The sequence below is a fragment of the Bufo bufo genome, chromosome 3, assembly GCF_905171765.1.
Source record: "Bufo bufo chromosome 3, aBufBuf1.1, whole genome shotgun sequence".
Lineage (NCBI taxonomy): Eukaryota > Metazoa > Chordata > Amphibia > Anura > Bufonidae > Bufo > Bufo bufo.
The window spans coordinates 675,952,276-675,965,434 of NC_053391.1; the positions used below are offsets into that span (position 1 = coordinate 675,952,276).

Below are 13,159 nucleotides of genomic sequence, written 5' to 3' on the forward strand. Positions count from 1 at the left end.
AGAGGTTGCACACTTTGATCAGTTTTGTGAAAGTAGCCAATGTCAATGTTAATTTCTTTTATTGGAAAAACTAAAAATCACAAACTTAAAATAATATTAAAACTAGACACTAAGAATTATAGGTAGTATGATAGGCAAAACATGTGTTCTATTAATCAACTTTGAACGATGCAATCCCTTCTTTTGTTAGCTTGGTGACGACTTTTCTGTGATGCTCGACTGCCCTCAACAAGAATTGTTTTTGTTTTTCGTCCCTGACCGATTCCTTAAACTTTTTTATCAGAGCAATTCCTCTTTCTGCGGTATCATTGACCACTTTAAGAGCGTTCACATGGCTTCTTAGAGAATCACTGCAGTATTCTGTCACGTCGTGGATCCCAAACAATTCAAAGAACGTCTTTGTTTTATTAGTAACGAAATGGCTCAAGTCTTTTCATTCAAAAAGTAGGTTTTTACCCTCTAATCGTTTCATTTCCTTTTTCTTTGCAGATTTTGTTTCTAAATTTTTAGTCATATTTTCCTTAACAGCCTTAGTAATACTTTCGTCCAAAAAAGCCAATCCTACGTTTGTTTCTGACAGATACCAAAGGTGTCTCTTAGCAACTGTGAGAGCACTTTTTTGACGTCTGCATCTGGGTAAGTGCTCAGAAGCTGTAGCCTATCCAAATCATTCTTTGGAGCCTATCGACTTACAATTGCCTCGTGCAAAAAGCGAACATATATGAGGCTGACAAAATGTGCAAGCCGTTTCATTCCTTTCAATTCTCGTTGAGGAATATTCAACTGTTTAGTGAAGAGGACAATTTTAAGTGCATATATTGCCTTTGCCATCCACCTTGCTTGATGCAGAGCCCCTGGGATCCTGAAACTGAAGTCGTTTTTAAACCAACCTCCTAGGTACACGAGTGAGAGTAGTAATAAAAGTGATCAATGTGTGCAACCCCTAAATATTATCCAATCTTCTTAAAATTTGGCATATATATCTTTTACATCACTGAGACTCAGGGCGTAAGCAAAGCCAAATCACATCTTTGGAAAAATTAAACACCTTAATAAGTAGGGAAGATCCTGTGTCTCTTTACTGCCTGCATCTGCTCAGCAAAGCCTCCAGCCCTGAGTCTGTGCTGTCGAAGGGGTTAATCTTTCCTGAAGAATCCAGTGGTAGGGAGACACAGGGCAGAAAGTTGCAGATGGCAGTGCAGGGGGCATGGGCAGCACAGTGATGTCTTGTGCACAGACACAGATCTGCTCCTCAGGCTTGTGTACAAGACATCATCAGAGCAGTGGCGGATCCAGAGCCTGGTCTCGGGAGGGGCACTTTCAGATTATTTTCTGTCCGCCGCCACAAAACAATGGTGCTTATAAAACAGACTCCACAGTGTAGAGGTATACTGTATATTGTGTGGCACAGTGTAGGCTGTGTGTGTATAACAAACATATTTCACATGAAAACTTAGTTACTTGGCTTGGCCCTTGGGGATCTCGGACGCCACTTCCACACTTTGGCCGAGGGCTCGGCAGAGCTGATGTTGTGTTTTATCCTAATGAGAAAGATTTTATAATAAGGATTTGGAGAAGGGGCAGAGGGATAGCAGAGCAGGGAGAGGCTGGTGCTGCTACTAGGGGGTCATACCATGGGGGAGTAATAAAGCCCACCATAATACCCCCCCAGTAGAAATAATTCTCCTTATAATGTGACAGTGCAAAAAATACCCCCTTGTAATGCCCCCAGGTGAGCTAATGTCCCCATAATATGCCAGTATAAAATACTCCTATATAGTGCCCCCAGTAAATGCCCCCATAGTGCTCCACACCCTCCTTCCTCCTAGTGCCCCCCATAATGTACCAGTATAAAATGCCCCAGTAGATGCCCTCAGTGTCCCCCATAATTTGCAAGTATAAAATACCCCTTCTTAGTGCCCCCCGTAGATGACCCCATAGTACTCCTCTCCCCCCTTCCCCATAGTACCCACCATAATGTGTCCCAGTATAAAATTGTACTGTACAGAGTGCCCCATATAAAATACCCCTTCTTTGTGGCCTCAGTAGATGCCCCTATAGTGCCCCCAATCATGTGCCAGTAATAACAGCCCCCCCGTGCCAGTAATAACAGCCCCCCGTGCCAGTAATGACAGCCCCCCCTGTACCAGTAATGACAGCCCCCCCTGTGCCAGTAATGACAGCCCCCCCTGTGCCAGTAATGACAGCCCCCCCTGTGCCAGTAATGACAGCCCCCCCTGTGCCAGTAATGACAGCCCCCCCTGTGCCAGTAAAAGTATTGTATATATAAAAAAAAAAAAAAAAAACAACACATACTTACCTCCATGTCAGCGATACGATGCAGGCCTCTTCCGGCCTGTATCCCGCTCTGTACGGCTTAGGCGGCGGCGGCGCGATGACGTCATTGCGCCGCCTGCACTGGCCTCTGATAGGCTGCGGGCCTCGTGCCTGCAGCCTATCAGAGGAAGGGAAAGGGACACGCCTCTCCCTTCCCTGCCTCAGCACAGCCATCTGTATCGCTGTCCTGAGGACGGCGATACAGATGACTATGGAGATGAACGCTTCCACAATGGAAGCGTTCATCTCCCTGTGCCCCGCTGCCGCCGCCAGCTCTGGGGGGGGGCAATTGACCCGTTGCCCCCGCCCCCCCCCCCCCCTGAATCCGCCACTGTATCAGAGCAGGGGAAAATCTGAAATCACAGGTCATGTGACCCTCAGGGAAATCTGAGAAAGGAGCCACTTCAGATGAAGTAAATGAATTGTAAGCCTCTTACATTTCATTAGTTAGAAACATACAAAGAGCAAAAAAGTAACTTGCACAATCCCTTTAAAGGATTTTCCAGTTTGCATTAACATCCTTTAAAATAATCATTTATGTATGATAGGTATCTGTAATTTTGTAATGTATTTCTTTTCCCTTTATTGCTCCTATCTCCCGTTCTGGGCTGTGGTCACATGACCATGTAGGAGTGATTATGTAACTAGCTGGGTGGGAGGAACTATAAACTTGCTGGGCGTTGTTAGGGGCGGTGCTGGAGGTGTGGCAGAAAAAGAGAAGTGCATCATGGGTTTGGTTGGATACAGGAACAGGAAGTGCTACATACAGGATGGACACAAACCAGAGGGATTAGTTTACATGGTGAAAACAGATCAGGAGAGTCCAAATTGTAAAAGGAAAAGCCTGGGGAAGATGTACATAATGTATGCGGCTACATGAAAATAATTTATTAAAAACCATAAAATCCTGGACAATCCCTTCAGTCAGTTGTCAGATTACCAGATATTTTTGCTTATTGGATATAATGCATACAACTCAGCGGGCACTAATATCTGGTTTTAGTATTTTTATCCATAGTACGGGTACGTTTTTTTATTTTCTTTTTTTTAATTTAATTCCTGGGAAATTCTGAGCTGTTCATGCAAAGATGAATTAAATAATAAAATTATTTGTTGCCCCTAGAGCGAGCTTGCTGTTACAATAAAATTTTGAGTTTTAAGGGGTTGTCCAGTGTCTTATATTGATGACCTATCTTCAGGATAGTATACAGAAGTGTTTGTAAAGCACCACCCACGGACGCAAATGGCCACTCGGGTAATGCAAAAGCCAAACCATATAGCAAATGAAGAGAGGTAGCGGCAGCATCTCCGGTGAATCCTTTATTCGGACAGACTTTACAGAAAGTGTGCCATGAAATTAAGTAGCAACGTTTCGGCTGTATTCCTAGCCTTTGTCAAGCCTGACAAAGGCTAGGAATACAGCCGAAACAATGCTGCTTAATTTCATGGCACACTTTCTGTAAAGTCCGTCCGAATAAAGGATTCACCGGAGATGCTGCCGCTACCTCTCTTCATTTGCTATCTTTAGGATAGGTCACCTATATCAGATGAGTGGTGGTCCGACTGCCGGCAAGCTGGTAAACAGTGAAGAGGGTGCAGTAGTCTCAGGAGGTCTGCTTTCTCTTCAAACAGCTGATTGGCGCGGTTGTTGGGAGTCCGACCCCTGCCGCCTCTGTGGCTATACTACATTTTTTATTATATGCAAATACAAAAGTTTTCAGATCCAAATACTGGTTTGAAAAATGTACAATATTTTTGGGTGGGACAACCCCTTTGAGGGTCCATTCACATGTCCGTATGAATGGTCCGGACCCGGAGGAACGGGTGCAGACCTATTCATTTTCAATGGGGACGGAAAAGATGCGGACAGCACACAGTGTGCTGTCCGCATCCGCATTTCCAGTCCGCGGCCCCGAACTTCCAGTCTGCGGACAAGAATAGGCATTTCTATTGGGGTGCCCGCCCGGTGTTTTGCGGATCCGCAAAACGCTGCGGACGTGTGAATGGCCCCCTAGAGAGATTTTCTGTGAAATATCTTCTTCTTTTTGTGAAATAACACATTGTATTGTAGGTTTGCACTGGAAATGAATGCTGGATTATGACATTTTCCGGATTACTGTATTTGATGCCAGATTAAAGGAATTGCACTGTGACTATATATACAGTATATATATATCTATGGAAACTGAACTATGGCCAGTAATGGGCAGCGATATGATGAAGTGCCTTGTAATCTGCCCACTTTTTCTCGATTATCATGGAATCTTTTTTTCTTTCTAGATTAATGGGTCAGAAATTGAATATGAGTTTGAGGAAATAACATTGGAACGGGTAAGTGACTATATATTTTGCACATTATGTAGTTCTTCCTTACAATGACCTGCTTTTTTAAATTCATCATAATGAGACCTTGCACTTTAGCCCTATCAGGTATGAATGCAGAAGTTGCTTACACTGCAGTAAATTTGGTGCGAACACAGCACATACAGTATTATTATCATATATTTGCCCAAATTACATGTTGGACTCAATTTTCTTCCTTACACCACCTCATTGGTATATGTTATTTTTGGTTCAGAAAACCTTTTCTCAAATACTCTAGCAGTTCCTGATTTCACAGGACCCTCTTCTATTAGCCCCAGAAGAAAGCTTCTATAATGAGAGTCTTTCATTCTGGAGGACCTGGCATGTCTGTGTCTACATGGATAGCCCTTTGTTTCAGTTGGAACAGTGTAATGCTCCATTTCTCCTGTGGTGGTGCTGCAGGGAACTGAGCACTTCCTCCCATGTTAACTCACAGACTACAATCAAATTTTTTCAAAAGCCATGAGAGATGAATACAAATTTTCATAATCAATATTTGCAAGATACAGCAAAGAATTACTAAGCAAATCCTTTTGTAATAGCATCAAAATAAATCACTGTATGTGGTGGGGTAATCAGGACTCACAGGCTTTCTCTATGAGTGGGTGGGGGGGAAGCAGGACTCACAGGCTTTCTATATGAGTGGGTAGGGGAAGCAGGACTTATAGGCTTTCTCTAAGAGTGGGTGGGGCAAACAGGACTCACAGGCTTTCTCTAAGAGTGGGTGGGGTAATCAGGACTCACAGGCTTTCTCTAAGAGTGGGTGTGGCAAACAGGACTCACAGGCTTTCTCTAAGAGTGGGTGGGGCAAACAGGACTCACAGGCTTTCTCTAAGAGTGGGTGGGGTAATCAGGACTCACAGGCTTTCTCTATGAGTGGGTGGGGGGAAACAGGACTCACAGGCTTTCTATATGAGTGGGTAGGGGAAGCAGGACTCACAGGCTTTCTCTGTTAGGTGGGCATGCAGGACTCACAGGCTTTCTCTATGAGTGGGTGAAGGAAGAAGGAGTCACAGGCTTTCTCAATGAGTGGGTAGGGGAAGAATGTCTCACATGCTTTATTTATGGGTGGGAAGGGGAAGCATGACTAACAGGATTTCTCAATGAGTGGGTGGAGAAAGAATGTCTCACAGGATTTCTATGTGAGTGGGGGGGGGTGGCTCACAAGCTTTCTCTGTGAGTGGATGTGGAAGCAGGACTCACATGCATTCTGTATGAGTACATGGGGGAAACAGGACTTCTTCATTAGGTGGGGGAAACAGGACTCACATGCTTTCTCCATTAGGTGGGGGGTGTGGGAATCACAGGCTTTTTCTATGAGTGGTTGGAGGAAGCATGTTTTCTCTTTGAGGGGGTGGGGGAAGAATGTCTCACATGCTTTTTCTATGAGAGGATGAAGGAAGCAGGACTCACAGGCTTTCTCTGTGAATGTGGAGGGGGGATGCAGGACTCACAGGCTTTCTCTATGGGGAGGCAGGACTCACATGCGTTCTCTATTGGGAGGCAGGATTCACAGGCTTTCACTGTGATGGGGAAAACAGGACTCACAGGCTTTCTATATGAGTGGCGTGGGAAAATAGGAATCACTGGTTTTGCATATGATTAGGGGGGCAGGACCCACAGGGTTTCTCTATAATGGGGGATGTAGGACCAACAGGTTTTCAATATGACTGGGGTATGAGGACTCACAGGGTTTCTCTATGACTGGGGAATGTAGGACTAAGGTTTTGTACAGGGAGTGCAGAATTATTAGGCAAGTTGTGTTTTTGAGGATTAATTTTATTATTGAACAACAACTATGTTCTCAATGAACCCAAAAAACTCATTATTATCAAAGCTGAATATTTTTGGAAGTAGTTTTTAGTTTGTTTTTAGTTTTAGCTATTTTAGGGGGATATCTGTGTGTGCAGGTGACTATTACTGTGCATAATTATTAGGCAACTAAACAAAAAACAAATATATACCCATTTCAATTATTTATTTTTACCAGTGAAACCAATATAACATCTCAACATTCACAAATATACATTTCTGACATTCAAAAACAAAACAAAAACAAATCAGTGACCAATATAGCCACCTTTCTTTGCAAGGACACTCAAAAGCCTGCCGTCAATGGATTCTGTCAGTGTTTTGATCTGTTCACCATCAACATTGCGTGCAGCAGCAACCACAGCCTCCCAGACACTGTACAGAGAGGTGTACTGTTTTCCCTCCTTGTAAATCTCACATTTGATGATGGACCACAGGTTCTCAATGGGGTTCAGATCAGGTGAACAAGGAGGCCATGTCATTAGATTTTCTTCTTTTATACCCTTTCTTGCCAGCCACGCTGTGGAGTACTTGGACGCGTGTGATGGAGCATTGTCCTGCATGAAAATCATGTTTTTCTTGAAGGATGCAGACTTCTTCCTGTACCACTGCTTGAAGAAGGTGTCTTCCAGAAACTGGCAGTAGGACTGGGAGTTGAGCTTGACTCCATCCTCAACCCGAAAAGGCCCCACAAGCTCATCTTTGATGATACCAGCCCAAACCAGTACTCCACCTCCACCTTGCTGGCGTCTGAGTCGGACTGGAGCTCTCTGCCTTTTACCAATCCAGCCACGGGCCCATCCATCTGGCCCATCAAGACTCACTCTCATTTCATCAGTCCATAAAACCTTAGAAAAATCAGTCTTGAGATATTTCTTGGCCCGGTCTTGACGTTTCAGCTTGTGTGTCTTGTTCAGTGGTGGTCGTCTTTCAGCCTTTCTTACCTTGGCCATGTCTCTGAGTATTGCACACCTTGTGCTTTTGGGCACTCCAGTGATGTTGCAGCTCTGAAATATGGCCAAACTGGTGGCAAGTGGCATCTTGGCAGCTGCACGCTTGACTTTTCTCAGTTCATGGGCAGTTATTTTGCGCCTTGGTTTTTCCACACGCTTCTTGCGACCCTGTTGACTATTTTGAATGAAACGCTTGATTGTTCGATGATCACGCTTCAGAAGCTTTGCAATTTTAAGAGTGCTGCATCCCTCTGCAAGATATCTCACTATTTTTGACTTTTCTGAGCCTGTCAAGTCCTTCTTTTGACCCATTTTGCCAAAGGAAAGGAAGTTGCCTAATAATTATGCACACCTAATATAGGGTGTTGATGTCATTAGACCACACCCCTTCTCATTACAGAGATGCACATCACCTAATATGCTTAATTGGTAGTAGGCTTTCAAGCCTATACAGCTTGGAGTAAGACAACATGCATAAAGAGGATGATGTGGTCAAAATACTCATTTGCCTAATAATTCTGCACGCAGTGTATATGACGGGAGAGGAGAATTCACATGCTTTTTCTATGAATGTTGTAAGGATGTGAGGAAGCAGAACTCAAAGGCTTTCTATATGACTGGAGGAGGAGAACTCACAGGTTTTCTCTGTGAATGTTGTGAGGAAGCAGAACTCGCAGACTTTCTATATGAAAGGGATGGGGTGCAGAACTTACAGGCACTTTCTGTGAATGGGTGGAATGCAGGACTCACAGGCTTTCTATATCAATGTTGGGAGGAAACAGGACTCACAGGATTTCTCTATAAATGGGGTGGAAAAACAAGTGTCCAGCGCTTTCTAAAAGTATTGGGAGCAGGTGAATCTGGAATCATAGGCTTTCTTAAAGAATTGGTGACAGGGGAATTAGGACTCACAGACTATCTCTATAATTGTGAACAGTGAAAGCAGGACTGTATCTTTTAAGACAATACTATGTACACGACTGTGTCTATGAACATACTTATTTATGCATACTTATTTAAATCATAAAACACTGTATATCTCGCAGCTCACCCTGCCCCACTGTATACCCCTCTATCATCAAATATGATACAGTGGATATAAAAAGTCTACACACCCCTGTTAAAATGTCAGGTTTCTGTGCAGTAAAAAAATGAGACAAAGATAAATCATTTCAGAACTTTTTCCACCTTTAATGTGACCTATAAACTGTACAACTCAATAGAAAAACAAACTGAAATCTTTTAGGTGGAGGGAAGAAAACAATAATGTGGTTGCATAAGTGTGCACACCCTCTTATAACTGGGGATGTAACTGTGTTCAGAATTAAAGAGGACCTTTCACCGATCCTGACATTGTGAACTAAGTATCATGATCTGTACAGCGGCGCCCAGGGATCTCACTGCACTTACTATTATCCCTGGGCGCCGCTCCGTTCTCCTGTTATGTCCTCCGGTATGTTCGTTGACTTGGTTATAGTAGGCGGAGACTTAGGGGACTTGGTTATAGTAGGCGGAGTCTGCTGGGCGTCTCTTTCTCGTAGGCTGTAGCGCTGGCAAATCGCAGCGCAGAGCTCACAGCCTGGGAGTTTTTTTTCTCCCAGTCTGTGAGATCTGCGATGCGATTGGCCAGCGCTACAGCCTAGGAGAAGAAGGCGCCCAGCAGAACCCGCCTACTATAACCAAGTCCCCGAACATACCGGAGGACATAACGGGAGAACGGAGCGGCGCCCAGGGATAATAGTAAGTGCAGTGAGATCCCTGGGCGCCGCTGTATATGTCATGATACTTAGTTCACAATGTCAGGATCGGTGAAAGGTCCTCTTTAAGCAATCACATTCACAATCCTGTTAAATAGGAGTCAGCATACACCGGCCATCGTGTAAAGTGCCTCTGATTAACCCCAAATAAAGTTCAGCTGCTCTTGTTGGTCTTTCCTGAAATTTTCTTAGTCGCATCCCACAGCAAAAGCCATGGTCCACAGAGAGCTTCCAAAGCATCAGAGGGATCTCATTGTTAAAAGGTATCAGTCAGGAGAAGGGTACAAAAGAATTTCCAAGGCATTAGATATACCATGGAACATGAAGACAGTCATCATCAAGTGGAGAAAATATGGCACAACAGTGACATTACCAAGAACTGGACGTCCCTCCAAAATTGATGAAAAGACGAGAAGAAAACTGGTCTGGGAGGCTACCAAGAGGCCTACAGCAACATTAAAGGAGCTGCAGGAATATCTGGCAACTACTGGCTGTGTGGTACATGTGACAACAATCTCCCGTATTCTTCATATGTCTGGGCTATGGGGTAGAGTGGCAAGACGAAAGCCTTTTCTTACGAAGAAAAACATCCAAGCCAGGCTACATTTAGCAAAAACACATCTGAAGTCTCCCAAAAAGCATGTGGGAAAAGGTGTTCTGGTCTGAGGAAACCAAGGTTGAACTGGCCCAAAAACAACACTGCACATCACCAAAAGAACACCATACCCACAGTGAAGCATGGTGGTGGCAGCATCATGCCAAGGGGCTGTTTTTCTTCAGCTGGAACTGGGGCCTTACTTAAGCTAGAGGGAATTATGAACAGTTCCAAATACCAGTCAATATTGGCACAAAACCTTCAGGCTTCTGCTAGAAAGCTGAACATAAGGAGGAACTTCATCTTTCAGCATGACAACGACCCAAAGCATACATCCAAATCAACAAAGGAATGGCTTCACCAGAAGAAGGTTAAAGTTTTGGAATGGCCCAGCCAGAGCCCAGACCTGAATCTGATTGAAAATCTGTGGGGTGATCTGAAGAGGGCTGTGCACAGGAGATGCCCTCGCAATCTGACAGATTTGGAGTGTTTTTGCAAAGAAGAGTGGGCAAATCTTGCCAAGTCAAAATGTGCCCTGCTGATAGACTCATACCCAAAAAGACTGAGTGCTGGAATAAAATCAAAAGGTGCTTCAACAAAGTATTAGTTTAAGGGTGTGCACACTTATGCAACCACATTATTTTATTTTTATACTTTTTATTCCCTCTACCCAAAAGATTTCAGTTTGTTTTTCAACTGAGTTGTACAGTTTATAGGTCACATTAAAGGTGGAAAAAGTTCTGAAATGATTTATCTTTGTCTCATTTTTTTACATCACAGAAACCTGACATTTTAACAGGGGTGTGTAGACTTTTTATATCCACTGTACCTGTCAGGGACATTTAAATTTTCTGTCATTTGGAATGGGACATAACAGGACCTGAGCTTAAAGGCTATGTACACCTTTGGGAATCTTTTTTTTATATATACAGTGGGATGCGAAAGTTTGGGCAACCTTGTTAATCGTCATGATTTTCCTGTATAAATCGTTGTTTGTTACGATAAAAAATGTCAGTTAAATATATCATATAGGAGACACACACAGTGATATTTAAGAAGTGAAATGAAGTTTATTGGATTTACAGAAAGTGTGCTATAATTGTTTAAACAAAATTAGGCAGGTGCATAAATTTAGGCACCACAAAAAAGAAATGAAATCAATATTTAGTAGATCCTCCTTTTGCAGAAATTACAGCCTCTAAACGCTTCCTGTAGGTTCCAATGAAAGTCTGGATTCTGGTTGAAGGTATTTTGGACCATTCCTCTTTACAAAACATCTTTAGTTCATTCAGGTTTGATGGCTTCCGAGCATGGACAGCTCTCTTTAAGTCACACCACAGATTTTCTATTATATTCAGGTCTGGGGACTGAGATGGCCATTCCAGAACGTTGTACTTGTTCCTCTGCATAAATGCCTTAGTAGATTTTGAGCAGTGTTTAGGGTCGTTGTCTTGTTGAAAGATCCAGCCCCAGCGCAGCTTCAGCTTTGTCACTGATTCCTGGACATTGGTCTCCAGAATCTGCTGATACTGAGTGGAATCCATGCGTCCCTCAACTTTGACAAGATTCCCAGTCCCTGCACTGGCCACACAGCCCCACAGCATGATGGAACCACCACCATATTTTACTGTAGGTAGCAGGTGTTTTTCTTGGAATGCTGTGTTCTTTTTCCTCCATGCATAACGACCCTTGTTATGGCCAAATAACTCAATTTTAGTTTCATCAGTCCACAGCACCTTATTCCAAAATGAAGCTGGCTTGTCCAAATGTGCTTTAGCCCACCTCAAGCGGCACTTTTTGTGCTGTGGGCTTCCTCTGCATCCCTCTCGCATACAGCATCTCCTTGTGTAAAGTGCGCCGAATGGTTGAACGATGCACAGTGACTTCATCTGCAGCAAGATGATGTTGTAGGTCTTTGGTGCTGGTCTGTGGGTTGACTCTGACTGTTCTCACCATTCGTCGCTTCTGTCTATCCGAGATTTTTCTTGGTCTGCCACTTCGAGCCTTAACTTGAACTGAGCCTGTGGTCTTCCATTTCCTCAATTTGTTCCTAACTGTGGAAACAGACAGCTGAAATCTCTGAGACAGCTTTCTGTATCCTTCCCCTAAACCATGATGGGGAAAAATCTTTGTCTTCAGTCCATTTGAGAGTTGTTTTGAGACCCCCATGTTGCTACTCTTCAGAGAAAATTTAAAGAGGAGGGAAACTTACAATTGACCCCCTTAAATACTCTTTCTCATAATTGGATTCACCTGTGTATGTAGATCAGGGGTCATTGAGCTTACCAAGCCAATTTGAGTTCCAATAATTAGTTCTAAAGGTTTTGGAATCAATAAAATGACAACAGAGCCCAAATTTATGCACCTGCCTAATTCTGTATAAACAATTATAGCACACTTTCTGTAAATCCAATAAACTTCATTTCACTTCTCAAATATCACTGTGTGTGTCTCCTGTATGATATATTTAACTGACATTTTTTATCGTAACAACCAATGATTTATACAGGAAAATCATGACTATTAACAAGGTTGCCCAAACTTTCGCATCCCACTGTATTATTGCATTGTACTAATTTTGGGCTAAAAATATTTTTTTAAATTGGTCTTTATTAAAAATATGGCGTCCTTTTTTCTGTACAGAGCTGAGATGCTCTAGTAGCAGCCTTTGGATTTTCTGTATTTTCCGCCAGTCCAGGAGCTGACGGACTCCTTATCTCTGACACTATAAACACTCATTAAGGCCTCTTGCACACAAACGTTTTTTTTTTTTGTTTATATTCAGTTTTTTGTGTACCGTATACGGACCATTCATTTCAATGGATCCGCAAAAAAAAACGGAAGGTACTCCGTATGCCTTCCGTTTCCGTATTTCTGTTCAAAGATAGAACATGTCCTATTATTGTCCGCATAACGGACAAGGATAGTACTGTTCTATAAGAGGCCAGCTGTTCCGTTCCGCAAAAAACGGAATGCACACGGACATCATCCTTATTTTTTGCGGATCCGTTTTTTGTGGACCGCAAAATACTGAAAAAGCCATACGGACAAGTGCAAGGGGCCTAAAGCTCAGTTCTTATCTTACTGTGGCTTAAATAAGTGTTTATGACCTCTCACTAGTTTCCCTTTGTGACAGAACAGTTCAATATTTTTAATAAAGGCCAATTGAAAAAAAAAAATTTTATCCAAAAATGAGCAACATGCGATCATAAAAATAATTGCCTCCAAAGGTGTACATAGCCTTTAAGGTGCTATGGATGTAATTCAGTGAGGTGTGAAAAACAGCAAACAGCAGCTTTGGATGTGACTGGAGAATGAATTAAACATTACATAACTCAAGA

General features: G+C 43.0%; 1 protein-coding gene across 2 annotated transcripts in view; it reads left to right on the forward strand.

Annotated features, from left to right (window-relative positions):
* Positions 1-13,159, forward strand: part of DLG2 (discs large MAGUK scaffold protein 2) — a 1,330,756-nt gene that overhangs the window by 903,790 nt on the left and 413,807 nt on the right. For both annotated transcript variants that reach the window (XM_040426389.1, XM_040426390.1), the window contains one exon: positions 4,618-4,668. In XM_040426389.1, coding sequence (XP_040282323.1) covers positions 4,618-4,668 — 51 coding nt within the window. The remainder of the gene's footprint in view (positions 1-4,617; positions 4,669-13,159) is intronic.